General features: G+C 34.6%; 1 protein-coding gene across 1 annotated transcript; it reads left to right on the top strand.

Moving 5' to 3' along the window:
- The first annotated feature begins 7,030 nt into the window (after positions 1–7,030).
- Positions 7,031–10,574, top strand: LOC21396125. Its single transcript, XM_024173916.1, has 5 exons — positions 7,031–7,738; positions 7,781–8,171; positions 8,282–8,710; positions 8,816–8,869; positions 9,100–10,574. Exons 1-5 carry the CDS (start codon positions 7,031–7,033, stop codon positions 10,557–10,559), a joined length of 3,042 nt encoding a protein of 1,013 aa, XP_024029684.1. The 3' UTR covers positions 10,560–10,574.
- Positions 10,575–14,709: the final 4,135 nt, after the last annotated feature.

The raw sequence follows: 14,709 nt of genomic DNA, 5'->3' as shown, positions 1-14,709 counted from the left end.
CTCTCCTCCATTCTATATATACCTACCATGCGTAATCCATGCCAGATCCAAGATCTCGTCACCGGCAGGATGACGACAATCTGCGAATACTGCCCAACGACAATGGGCGATCTTGTACCGAACTGGGCGGACCCCCGAATCATGAAGCTCGGTGTCGGAGTCGGCGTCAGCTTCGATGATGAGATGGATGTTGTGCAGAGATAGACGAGAAGAACGGCGAAGAGAGAGAGGGAGGTTGTGAGAGAAAGAGTGACGGCAGAGAGAGAGGGGGAGGTTGTGATAGAGAGAATGACAGTAGAGAGGGAGACACGCACGTGAGAGATAGAAAAAAAAAAAAAAAAAAAAAAACAGGGAGAGAGATCGAAACTGTAAAAGAGAAGGGTAAAAGTGGAAAATAAAAAGTTTAAAGGTAAAAATGGCCTCTTATTTTCCAACATTTAGTAAATAGGCTGTTTACTTTCATAAGTTTAAAAAATTGGCATTTTTAGTACAATTTTCCTTTTTTTGATTAAATTTGACAATAAAAATGAATTTTGCATGATTAAGAAACATATGAGTGGATTATGTCTCATTAGAGAAATATAAGAAATGATCTTAGAATACTTTAAAACATGGAGTACATTCCAACATTTTGATTAAATACAAATGAAGTTTGTCTTTGTCTTTTTACTTTTTCCTAAACTAGGTAGTTTAGCTTTATTTAGTGCGCATGCAAATGAATCAAAGCAATATCATAACAACAATTACATTAGCGTATTCCTGGTACTTATTAATCCATGTCACCAGGTACATGTAAGGAATTCTCTTTTTATTCTACCACAAATAAAAGAAATTCTTTTTTTAAAGATTTTGCTATCTTGTTCTGTCGGCTAATTATAGTGCATGCATGTTAATGTGACATCATTACTGTACAAATTCGCAGAATTTGGTGAAATTATAAACTATGTAACTAGGTAGTTTCAAACAATATATTGCCTATCAGATATAAAAAAAATATATTACCTAAAAATGAAAATAATACAGCATGTTCGTAGAAAATACACACTAAGGTCTCGTTCATTTCACCGATTTGAGTTTTCAGTTTTAGGTTTTTATAGTAAAAATTTTTCAGAAATGATCACATCTAATTTTTTCTATTACAGTGAAAAACTCTCAAAAAATATCACATCTCAATTCGAATTGAAAACTCGACTCCGTAAAGCGAACGAGGCTTAAAGTTTCAAAGAGGATGAGAAAGAACTTCGTTCTTTTAGAGTGCTTCTTTTCTTATCTCCCAATCAAGTTTTTTTACAGTAGGGGTATATCCCTTAGTACATATTAAAAAATAATAAAATTTAACATAGATTTAATAATTTAAAATAAATCGCTATCTACCTACAATAAATTCTCATATTTCTAAAGCTTACTAATTTTAAGAACATTTTCATATATTTCTAAGCACTTTAGTACTTCTAATTTAAGATCATGTTGTGGGGTTGAAATGGGAGATAATAGGAAGAGAGAGGACTCCATTTGTAGTGGAAACTCCCACTTCATGTCCTCCAACATGGTTTTTAATTTTGGTATTTTTGCCGTAGTTTATTTCTGAAGTTTATCCTCAAAAACTCAGCAATTTATGGTGATTTATAGGCCTACGTCTATTATACGTGCTTACCAACAATATTTACATTAAATTTATTTCTTCTACAGTTTAATGATTTGCCGACTTCAACATTTATAATTTGCGAGTTTTTTTTAGCAGGACAAGAATAAATGAACGGTTGATAATTCAGGTCCCGTTCATTTCACCGATTTGAGTTTAAAATTCGAGTTTTATTACAATAAAAAATACTAAAAAATAGTCACATCTAACTTTTTTATTACAATAAAAAATTCTCACATAAAATTACATCTCAACTCGAATCAACGAATTAAATGAATCCTTACTAATATAAGCCGTCAAATCTATATGCATAAATGAAAAAAATATTGTTTTAATTAAATGTAACGGCCAAATATCAACCCTACTAGTAAGAATGCCTACTGGAAACTCCCAATTTTCAAAAGAAAGTTCTAATGATGCCAATCCCAGCCTAAAGGGGAAAAAATTTTCCTTAAGTGTTAAAAGTAAAGAAACATTCATAGTGGTGGTCCTATCCGAATGTGATATTGAGGCGATAATCTGAACATGAATCCTCACAACGATTTTTGTACAGAGTTTTATGCTCCGGGTCTCAGGCGCACTTGCTCTGCAGAGTCCTAGAGAAAATAAACCCTCCTATGCATTACTTTTTGTTTATTAGAGGATGAAACTTCCTTAATTCTGGGACCAAACTACATCCTGTAATTAAAGCTTCAACGGTATCTATCCACATACAAACAAATCTAGCAGTAATTTTTCCGTTGATGAAATTATTATTATAAGATCGAAGGGAAAAAATTTTGATTGGACAATTTAAAATAAAAAAAAAAGAAAAAAAAAGAGAACTGCCTATCACAGGTGAGAGAATCCATGTGGACCGGTCTCGTTTACTTCGTGAATTTAAATTTTTAATTCGAGCTGTGATGTGATATTTTTTGAGAGTTTTTTATTGTAGCAAAAAGAGTTAGATGTGACATTTTTTGAGAACTTTTTACTGTAAAAACTTAGAATTAAAAACTCGAATCGGTGAAATAAACGAGTTCTAAATAACTCATCACCATTAGCCCCAAAGCTTTTGAATACCTACAAATTATAAAATAGAAAAATAAAATAAAATTGCACGTAAATAAAATATAGGAAACAATTTAATGTTCTCACTTATTTTTTACGTTATGATAATCAATAATTTATTTGGCATTTCTTTATTTATTTCTGCTCTGTGAAAAAACACTCACTGCACATTAAAAATAGAACGCCCAGTTTACTTCTTATCTACTCCAGACCCTCAATACGAGGGATTAAAAGATCTACTGCTTTAATTTTTATTTCAAAATTCGAAAATTTTGTTTCTGATTATATAGACATGATACGTTGATCAATGAATAAGAATTGTTGTGTGAGTATCTAAAAACATAAATTATCAATGGTTTTTCCAAGCACATTGAAAATTCGTCCAGGGTTTATCATGTAAAAATGGTACTATATTCACATCTTTGATGGAAACTTAGGTCCGTTCAGTTCGTTAATTTGAGTTGAGATGTGATGTTATGTGAAAGCTTTTTACTGTAGTAAAAAAGTTATATGTGACTGTTTCTGAGAGCTTTTTACTGTAGTAAAACTCGAATTCTAAACTCGAATCAGCAAAAAGAACGAGGCCTTAATCTACTAAAAAAATTACTATAATTTAGTTAAGAAAGAATTAATGTCAAGTTAAATGGTGTTCAAAGTTCGATAAAAAATTTGAAATACTATCGTGCAGTACCATTGCATAGTGCTAAGAAATTTGTACTTTGCCAATTCCTAAATCAAACGCACTTGTACTATTGCACATGCAGTAATAGGAGTATTCGTGCAATATTTATGCTCAACATTATCATTATACCTAATGATCCTCTTTCAACTCTTTGAGACCTTAACTAGACAAATATTATGACACTAATGAAGTCAGAAATTTTCGTCAAGAGGCTAATAACTACCTAAAATTTTTTAAATAGTTGGGCTATTTTGGTTTTGAAGAGCATTCAGTTTTAGGATTTTTTTTTTTTTTTATAAGAATGTAAAGAGTTCTACTTGGACTTTCGTATAAAATGATGTTTTTCAATGAGTTTTTAGTATGTAATTTGATGCAATAGATAAATAGGACTTGTTGGGGAAAAAAATTGTGGGGAGGCTGCTCCGTTTGGTAAGAGAATTCATACCATGATTTGAATCATAGTTCATAATTTGTTACAGTATTTTCTCTCACAAAAAATACACATAAATCAAAAAAGGAAATAGTAGGAAATAGGCCAATATGAAAAGCTTAAGAAAATATATAGGCCAACTTTTAGTTATACAAATTAATAGGCCATAACTTGTCAAGTTATGGTTCATAACCAGATAAGTTATGGACAAATTTGTCAAGTTATGGTTCATAGTCAGACAAGTTATTGATAAAAACTGAGAATAACTTGTCAAGTTATGGTTCATAACCAGACAAGTTATGGACGAAAACAGTAATTTGACATATTTTTTAACTTATGTAAACTATTGGCCTATTAATTTTAATTTATCTCAAGTCTTGGCCTATTTCTCTCTTTCTCCCAATCAAAAATAGTTATAATCTAATCATTCTAATCCATAAACCAAATATCACTGATCAAGTTTTCAAAATATTTTTATGGGGATTTTAATATAATTTTAAACAAAACATATATAGATTAAAAAAAATAATAAGAAGTTGAGGGGGGATCAAGCTCTCTCCTATTCTTCAAGTGCCTCTGTCCCTGTATTCAGAAATACATTATCCCAGAAATACATCAATTTATTCCACACGCGAAAAAAAGGAAAAAGAAAAAATCCAAAACGATAAACCAAGCAAAAAAAAAAAAAAAATGGTGCGTTTAGAACTCATTTTAAAATAATTTTATTTTTTATATGAAAATAAAAATAAAAATATTTTTAATTTCAGACAGAAATCATTTTTAAAAATACATTTAGTAGTTTTATTAAGAGATTATTTTCAATATAAAAAATCCATTAATGTCTCTATCTCTCTCTCTCTCTGCTCGAAAGATGAGAAAATAGAAACAAAAAATGAAAAATGACTAAAAGTCATTTTTTCTCTCTCTCAGTTTACACTAAATTAAAAAATTATTTTCATTTCTGTTTTTTGTCTTTAATTATGCCAAACATCGTTTCTCTCTCGTTTTTATTTTTTTTTTTCTCAAAAAAATATGAAAAATAAAAACAAAACTAACTCCAAACATGACCAAAAACTATTTAAATGATGTTTGATTTATAGATTCAATACAATAATTTATGATTCTGATTTTTAAAATTTAAGGGTTTGTTCTTTTAGAGTTTAACTTGAGTATAATTCTTGAGTTGAATTTGAGTTATAACTTGAGTTGAACTTGTAACTGGAGTTTGTATTTGGTTGTGTACATTTGAGTTATGGTTTGAGATAAAAATCTTTTTGAGTTGTGTTTGAGTGAATCAAAACTTGAATTTGTATTTATATAGTATTTTAATAAAAACTCAATGCTGATGAAAAATTTTAATAGGATATATGGGTCAGATTTTATTCGTCTTTTCGTTGTCAGCGCATAGAAAAAAAATCATCTCAATTAGAATTAAAACGAAAAAGTTATAGCATTTTTAAGAATAAAAAAAATACTGTTCATTAATTTGAGTTCGAGTTTCTGAACTCGAGTTGAAAGGGAAACTTGAACTCGAGTTTAAACTTAAAAGAACATAAACTCGAATAAAATTGTAACTCGTGTTACTTTTTTTTGAGTTTTTCGTTAAAAAAAACAAGCCTTAAATTTTTTATAAAAAAAACAATATAAATAATTAAGAACTATGATTCAATTTAAACAAACAAACGTCCGCTTAAAAGTACTTCCATAGCCCATCTTAAGGGGCAAAAAAAGAGAAAGAAATAGAAAAGAAAATTAGTACCAACCTTTTAACAGTAACATTATTTGTGGGTAGATGTTACTTTTAACACTAATGTCGTTCAATTAATAAAAGGACGCGTATGATTAAAGAGGCAGGAGAATCTGTACTCGAAAAGTAAGGGAGTTGTTTAAATGAGCATCTTCATGTATAATGAAAAAAAAAAAAGTAGAGAGAGAGAGAGATATTATAAAAGAAAAGTGAGTGAAAGCAACAAACAAGAATAAGCCAACCAGGACGTGGCCAAAGAGTCATACGAGTCATTGGAGCAGAGTCATCGATTCGACAAGTCCCCATCGTTCTGCGAAACCAAACACACTTCTCTCTCTCTCTCTCACACACAAACACACTCTCAGTCTCCACTCTCCACTCACTTCCTCACTGCAAGAGCGGGAAATCCCAAGAAAAATTTACACACAAAAAATTTATATATATTATTCTATTTATTTCACTAATTTAAATTTTATTATCGTAAATTTTTTTAAAAAATAATCACGTTAAATTTTTTTATTACAGTAAAAAGTTTTCACATAAAATTACATCTCAATTTAAATTAAAAACTCGAATGAACGAACTAAACAGACCTTAGGAGACGTTTAGTAAAGAAATTCATACTATAATTTGAATCATGATTCATAATTCACTGTAATATTTTCTCTCATAAAAAATACACATAAATTAAAATAATTTTAATATCATAATTCTAATCAATTCAACTCTTTTTAATCTCTCTCTCCATTCAGAAATTACAACAACAAAAAAAAAACACCAAAAGTTTTAATAAAATGGTGTTGAGTTTTAACAAAACAATGTTGTATTTAAAGAGCCGCGCTTCTCAGTCGTAGTACTATCATGACCCACACTAATCATGCCACATTGCGCATACCATCCTCTTACACACACTCATACACATAGTTGTCAAAATGACAGATAAAGAATAACATAATGTGATGGTTGTATTAATTAATATATTATTAATTGACCGAAGGGTCATATTCAATGCCAGTTCCACATCCCACAACTTTTTATTTTTTATTTTTTACATTTTTTCTCTAATAATAATTTCCTTTTTTTTTTTTTTTTTCCCCTCCCTGTTTGCTTCTTTTGTATGTTTAGTTGTTTGCGCTTTAGCTTGGGCTATGATCCCTATACTCTCTCTTTGCGACTTTCCCTTTCGGAGATAACAGCGCAGCACTCCAAGTACTTAACCCCCCCGAGGCCTTATTGTGAGACATCGCAATAATAATATATATAATATTTATCTATCTGTGTGTGTATAAACTGAACCAGAAATTAAAAACAAAACAAAAAAAAAAAAAAACTCGTTTGGTTCTACACTAATGGAGCAAGCAGCTCGTTATCGATGATCTCGTTCTAGTTCTTTGCGAAAGTCTTCTCTCAGGCAAAGTTTCTTTTCCTTTTTCGGTTTGGTTTCTCCTGCTTTCTTTAAGTTTTGGGCCCATTTACAAGATGGGTGGTGACAACAAGGGAGAAACAACAAAGAAGCCGCAACAATCAAAACCATCACAACCATCACAACAACAACAACAACAACAACAACAGCAGCAAAATCCTCAGCCGCAACAACAACAACAACAACAGCAACAGCAACAACAACAAATCTCAATATCTTCTCCCAAAGATCCAATATTGGAAGAGTCAACAGATCAAACCAGACTAATATCAGCTCCTTTGTTCATCCCCGGCGGTGCAACTTCCTCTTCACCGTTTGATCATCAGCAATTCGATCAAGCGGTGACCAACCCTAAGAGACCAAGATACACCTCCGCAACCGGCCAATGGAAGCTTCTACCGTCTCCTTCTTCTCAGCAGAAAGTGGTTCAGACCCAAATGACGGTTTTGACCTCCGAGTCAAGCCCATCGCCAACCGCCTACCCTCCAGCCTCAAGCATAGTCCCTGCGAATATATCCCAACCCCGAGCGCTCCACAGCGCCGCCGCTTCCTCCTCCGATACGGCGTCGTCTCCTTCCCACTCCTTGCCGTCCGGCCAAGACACGAGCAAACCGGAGGGGGAAAACCAGGTTCACCAGCAATTCAGGAAGGGAAAGTACGTGAGCCCGGTGTGGAAACCTAACGAGATGCTGTGGCTAGCCAGGGCTTGGCGGGTTCAGTACCAAAGCGGCGGTGGGTCTAATGGGTCCGGAACGTCTTCGAGAGTGGCGGAGCCCACAGAACATGGTGGCGCCGCCCTAACCAAGGGCAAAACTAGAGCCGATAAGGATAAAGAAGTGGCCGAGTTTCTCCAACGGCATGGGGTTAACAGAGACGCGAAAACCGCAGGGACGAAGTGGGACAACATGTTGGGGGAGTTTCGGAAGGTTTATGAGTGGGAGAGAGGAGGGGAGAGAGAGCAAGTTGGGAAAAGCTATTTTCGGCTCTCGCCGTATGAGAGGAAGCTTCATAGATTGCCTGCTTCGTTTGATGAGGAAGTTTTTGAGGAGCTTTCGCAGTTCATGGGGTCCCGAATGAGGACCCCACAGAGCAGAGCAGCCTCTGGAATTCTCGTCGCCGCCGGTGATGATTCTAGGATAAGAGCAAGCCTCCCAGCTCCCGCTCCTTTCAAGGAAGACGAACAATTCCCTCTCCCAGGTAACAATTATAAAACATACTCCAATAATATGCCAATCATATATATACATATATATAAATATATTTATTTATATATTTATTTATATTATCTCTTTTTTTTCTTTATATAGCTAGGACAAAGCAGTTGATAATTGGAAGTGGGGGTGAAACATTTTACTATGGAGGAAGTGGGAGCGGGAGAGGAGGGGCTTTAATGGGGTTTGAGTCCTCAGGAGACATGGCGGGCCCATCACCACCATCGTCATCTTCTTCAAAGGAGCTTCGTCGGATCGGTAAGGTTCGAATGACATGGGAAGAATCTGTGAGTTTGTGGGCTGAAGAAGGCGAGCACCATAGAGGAAGAGTGAAGCTCCAAGGAGGGTCGTTGAGCTTCTTGAACGCTGATGAACTCACTTACTTTGACGACGCCATGGTCGCTTGCACCCTGGAAGGGTTTGAAGAAGGCCCTCTTAGAGGATTCTCCGTCGACAGATTCGTTTCCGGACAGCAAGTCAAAGTCTTTGGCAGGAAAAAGCCTTTCTCAGTCTCTGCTGCTCCTGGTATACAGATTTTCATTTTTTTTTTTCATTTTTTATTTTCATCACATGTTTGTTTATGATTAGCTGGTCTGCAAAATCTTGGAGTCTCTTCTTATCTCACTGCAGGCTTCCAAGAGAAAGTTCAACAGCAGCTTCCATTCACGGAAGCCTCCATAAGATGTAAGTTTCCACATATATGGACTTCAAACAATAATTTTGATTGCGACATTCCATGTCACGACATTTTTAAACCCTTCTATATATTGGACATCCCATAATTAATTTTATGTCATGTTATATATAAATATATATCATATAAGTAATAATCCATATTGTACATCAAATTCCACCTGTTAGGGTAAGCTAGTCATAAGTAAATGCATGTTGTTTTAATCTTTTGTTTGGTGCAGCAATTCCTCCATGGGAATTTCAGGATGCAAGCGATTACTACGTAGGATGTCTTAGAGTTCCACCACCATCAATCCCAAGCCTATTCGAGCTCTCATGGTACTTACAAGAACCGCCGCCGGAGGAACTTCGCATCCCGCTTCGCAAAGACGTTTACCGAGACTTGCCTCAAGGGAAAGATCTATTCTTCACAATGTCCACCGAATTACTAGACTGTAGAGCCATAACATACGATATACTAAGCCCCATCATCAGGCCAACTCCTAGTCTCACTTCTTCGACCGCCACAAGTAGAGAATCATTCGTTGGCCTTTGGGACGATTGCATTAACAGAATCGTCTCAAAGTTTTGCTCAGTCGAGATGGTCACCATTCGTAAACCCACTTCAACATCATCAACCGAAGTTTTGCAAGATCAATGGCCGAACTTGACAGGCTTCGTAAGGAACTTTTGTTTGTGGAGAGGAGAGGAAACCGACCAACTAAGGGAAGGGCAAATTGATCCGTCAAATTCCATTGTGGAAAAGCTTCTATGGACCTATGGAGATGTTCCATACATATTAGGTTACTACGTGATTGGCTTTTTGGTAACTTTCTGCGCGCTGAGCCGCGCGCAGGACCGCATAATCCGAACCGATCTACAGACGCTAGACTTGTCCTCACCATCGGATAGGTTAAAAGCCCTAGTCCCATGCTACAGAATCGCGGGTCTATTGCCATTACTAGCGGACCGATGCTTCATCAACGTCAACTCCAAAACTCTCATCTACAGTGACTTCGAGAGAGTCGACAATGGTAATGGAAACGTGACGGAGATGACACCGAACACCGCAACGAGATTCTTTCCCAACAGGAGAAAGTGGGCGGCAGTGAAAGAAATCTACGATTTTCTAGACCACCGAATCCCGCACGCCGAGTTCGTCCACCGATCTTCGGAGAAAGATCTCTCTCTTGTGTTCAAGCCGAGAGGGATCAAAACCAAGCCGGCGAACTGCGATCAGCTTGTGGAGGCGCTCAAGTACGTGACGAAGGCGCTCGTGGCTCTACACGACTTGTCGTTCATGCACAGGGATTTGAGCTGGGATAAAGTGATGATGAGGAGGGCCGAGAGAGGGGATCAGATCATGGGGGCGGAGTGGTTCGTGTGCGGCTTCGAAGAGGCTGTCGGAGCGCCGCAAATATACCCGCACAGTAGTAGCTCGGCGGCGCGTGGGGCACACGCACCGGAGATGGAGAGGGGGTTGCATGGGGTGAAGGTGGACGTTTGGGGGATGGGGAATCTGGTGCGGACTTGTGGGGTGGTTGGAGGAGTGCCCAAGATGCTGCGGGAGCTGCAGAATCGGTGCCTTGATCAGAATCCGGAGTTGCGCCCCACCGCCGCCGACTGCTACCACCATTTGCTTCAGCTCCAGTCCTCTCTTCAGACCGCCTCCGCCGCTGCTTCTGGCGGTGTATTGATGTGACACTCTCAAGGGTTAATGCCGAATTATTATTATTATTTTTTTCCGGGTTCTGGGGTTTTCTTCTTTCATTGGGTATTGTATTGATTCCTTAAAAACGGATTTTTATTTTTTTTTTGGTTTTGGGTTCTGTCTTTATGGGGGAAGGGGCTTTTGGAAGTGATTTTGGCGGCGGTTGCCTGCTACGGTTAGTTCGATCAGCATCAAAACTGATGTGCAAATAGTGGTTTTTGCGGTCTTTGGCTGTGCACATCTCGAAATTCTGGTATGGAAATCTGCGCTCTTAAACATTAGATGGCATATTGTTTGACTCTCATCTATTTAATTTATTTACTCTGATCCCTATTTAATAGTTCATTGCCTCTCTTTTCTCTATTCTATTTTACTGTCTCATATTTAGGTTTTTACAATAAATTTTTTTTAGAAAATATCACATTTAATTTTTTCTGTTACAGTGAAAAATTCTTAGAAGATATTACACCTTAACTCAAATTGAAAACTCAAATTCGCAAAGTGAACGAGGTCGTATCTATTTGTTGTTTCTAAAAGCTTTATTTATTTATTTATTTTTTAAAACGATTCTTTTTAGAATTTTAATTTGAACTTGGCATTTAGCATTTTCTGAAATTAATGCAGCTTATTTATTTGGTATGATAACGTGAATTAATTTGCTGGTTATGGTGGTTAGCTCATGTGTTTAGAAGAGATTATCGCACTAGCATTATTCTTTATTTTATCCTCTTGCCGAAGCTTTTTATTTGTTTAAGAGATCTTACATATGATTTCTCTCTATACACAAACCCACATATACACATAATATAGGAAAGACCATTCCCTTAACGAACACTAGTAAAACCTAGTTCTTACTTTTTTAATTATTTTCTAAAAAATCATATTTTTGTTATAGTCATTCTTTCATTCTGTCCGTTAACTATATCAGCGAATACATTTCTTTAAAAAATAAAGCATTTGATAAAAATATATATAATCTTGTGCACTGGAACCTGAAGTTCTCTAACTCTAATGAAAGAATGAACGTTCAAGGTTTCATTTGCGAAAGGACCTTAAAGATATACTATCAAAACAACGTTTGGGAAAATGACGTTTCATTATTAACTAATGGGAGAAAAGGAAGAAATTCATAAAACTCTAAGGACCTAAAAGAAACTAAAAGAATCCATCTCCTTGCTACACTAAGCCTGCAAATCAAAGAGATATTGATGAATAGACGTCAATTTATCTGATTGTTGTTGTTACTATTATTGTAATATTCAAATTACTTTAAGTTCATGGCTCTCAAAATTACTTTAGGTTCATTTTCGTCCACAGCTTGATATTGTGTTTTATATTACTACTTTTTTTGTTGTTGAAAAACATGAATTAACGCCTGTATCAATAATATTCTAGCTAATACTTTTTTGGTTTTTTTTTTCTTTTTGAAATTAATGCCTCTTAAGAGTACAGATATATATTCTGTATGAGCTAGAGGTTATGTTTATCCACTCATCACCGGTGATTTACTGGGGTTTATGAGATTCTTCATTTTCCTTGACAAGATTTTGAGACTGAATACCAAATGCAGTAGTATATGGATACAATTCACTTGTGTAGCTAGGATCTATAGCTCGCAGGTATACTTGTCTCTCCAAGATTATCTATAGGTGCATCATCATCTATCTTGAATATTTTTGAAAAAATAATAATAATTGGAGAGAACAACTAACATAAAATGAATCTAGAGCATATTCTCAACAAAGTTAGCCACCTCTAGCTTCAAAGATCCAATCCGGCCTCATATTAAGGCATCGTTTATTTCACCGATTCGAGTTTTCAATTTTAATTTTGCTACAGTAAAAAGCTCTCACAAAAATTCACATCTAACTTTTTTGCTATAGTTAAAAACTCTCACATAAAGTTACATCTCAACTTGAATTGAAAACTTGAATCAACGAACTGAACGAGGCCTAAGACTTTTGCTCGAAATGAAAGAAACCAACTTGGGGACGTTTTCTACGTGAGAGAACTGTAGCAAAAATGCTTATTTAAGTTTTTATGAGAGAAAATACGTAGTGTAGCAAAAAACTTGAATTGTGATTTGAGTCATGCAAAGAACAAGGCCTTAAACTTCAAAAGTTAAAATAAAATTACAGCCTCAAAAGACAAGCATTAAACCCTAATAAAATAGCATAATTAAAATCACAAGCTTACGCGAAAGGATCTACCCTAATTAGAGATTTCTCCTTATAAATTTCGTATATAAAATTCATAAAAGGAAAAACACTAAGTAGGACAAAAAGATTATGCTACAAGCCTTAAGGCAATGAATAAAAGATTTCTACTTCTATAATGATTCAAAAGGAGAAATCTAAACACAAATAACAAAATAAGGTCCCGTTTGTTTCACCGATTTGAGTTTTACTATAATAAAAAGCTCTCACAAACAGTCACATTAATTTTTTTGTTACAGTAAAAAGCTCTCATATAAAGTCACATCTCAACTCGCATTAAAAACTCGAATTAACGAACTAAACGGGTCTTAAATAAAACCCTAAACTGACTCAAAAGGATTTATACCCTAATGAGTAGACTAGGGATCTCCGTGAATACAATTCTATAAGAGAAAAAACTCTAACAAGGCTCAGCACCTTTATAACTCCAAAGGAGAAATCTAAAGCCAAATTAGGACAAGATAACTATAAGCCCTAAACGAACTCAAAAGGACCTATCCTAATTAGAAGAGATTAGCTAGGCATCTCCTTAAAAGATTCAAAGATAAAGTTCATAAAGGAAAAATAGTTACAAGGAAAAAGAGAGCATCATCCAAGCCATGACATCGTGGATAACTGCGCTCTACCTTAAAGGAGAAACTAAAACCCAAAGAACAAAATGACTAAAAGCTCTAAATAAAAGGTTAACCACACAAAGGGTTTTCGAGGTTTATTCTCAATTCTGCTTTAGTCTTTAATTTTAAAATGTCTTATAGTTAGTTCTTAATCTATTATTCTGTTTCAGTTTCGGTCTTTTTATTAACTAGATCTTAAATATTTGTTAAAATCTGTTGAAATTAGAAATTAAAATTAGAAACATTTAAAGTTTAGGGTCTAAATCAATATACAAAAAACAAAAGTTAATTTTCTCATATAGTCACTAAATTTTAGATGTTTCTAATTTTAGTACCTAATTTATACAGATTCTGTCAAATATTTAACTCTTACTTAACGGAAGGACTGAAATTGAAACGAATTACTAGATTATGGACTAACTGTGGGACGATAGAGACTAAAGTGAGATTGAAAATAAATCTCAGAAATTATTTGTGTGATTATTCCTTATGATATAATGTTACATTTTACACTATATTTTTTTCGAGAATAATTTTGTACTATATAACTGCATAATCATTATTTTAATAATATTAACTTTTTCTATGCATGTAATATTTTGAAAATTTTGCGATATTTCAATTTTACTATTTAAATTTTGCTATAAAAGTAAACAGCTCAAGATTATAAGGTGTTTCCTTAAAACTTTTAAGGATAAAATTCCATGATGAAAAAACGCTAACTAAGCACCTTTATAACCCCAAAGAAGGAATGAATATAAACACAAATAGAATTGCAAGTAAGACGTCACTATTGACCGACCCGCTTTAGTGTTTAATTCGGGTTGCTAATTTGGCTCAAAAGAACATGCCTGGCCAGAAGTCTTTTTAATTGTTTTTGTTTGCTCTTAGGAGCATCCTTATTTGTTTTCTTAGGCTCTTTTGATACGTATCTTGAATTTTTTGTAAGCTTTTTATATTTCCTTTTTAGTAATATTTTAGTGAAGGACTTAGTTAAAGCCAGTCGAGCTAGCTAGTACGTGTCAATCTAGCTAGTTGATATTTTGAAATTAGTTGTCTTCACTCCTTCATAGAAGATACAAAAATAAATTTCATTCCAACAAATCAACAAAACTATATTAACCTTTTTATTTATTTATTAATGAATACAATTAGAGTATGATTGATTTTCCTTTAATGAGATTACATGAAAATACAACTACCATATATGAGTGCCTAAAAAAATTTCAACGTGCCAACCATTCGTTATTGAATATCGTCTAGCTAGCACGTAACAATTAATACAAACGCTTTATATATATATATATATAT

This window comes from Morus notabilis, unplaced genomic scaffold, assembly GCF_000414095.1.
Source record: "Morus notabilis unplaced genomic scaffold, ASM41409v2 Scaffold399, whole genome shotgun sequence".
In the NCBI taxonomy this organism is placed as follows: Eukaryota; Viridiplantae; Streptophyta; class Magnoliopsida; order Rosales; family Moraceae; genus Morus; species Morus notabilis.
Note: the sequence above shows the minus strand (reverse complement) of the source record. Positions and strands in the feature narration are given on the sequence as shown.

Bases quoted from the DNA above. Each gene is read 5' to 3' on its own strand.
- LOC21396125 (XM_024173916.1), top strand. From the start codon at position 7,031: ATGGGTGGTGACAACAAGGGAGAAACAACAAAGAAGCCGCAACAATCA. The intron at 8,711-8,815 runs GTATACAGATTT...ATCTCACTGCAG, and splicing joins CTCAGTCTCTGCTGCTCCTG to GCTTCCAAGAGAAAGTTCAA. The intron at 8,870-9,099 runs GTAAGTTTCCAC...TGTTTGGTGCAG, and splicing joins CACGGAAGCCTCCATAAGAT to CAATTCCTCCATGGGAATTT.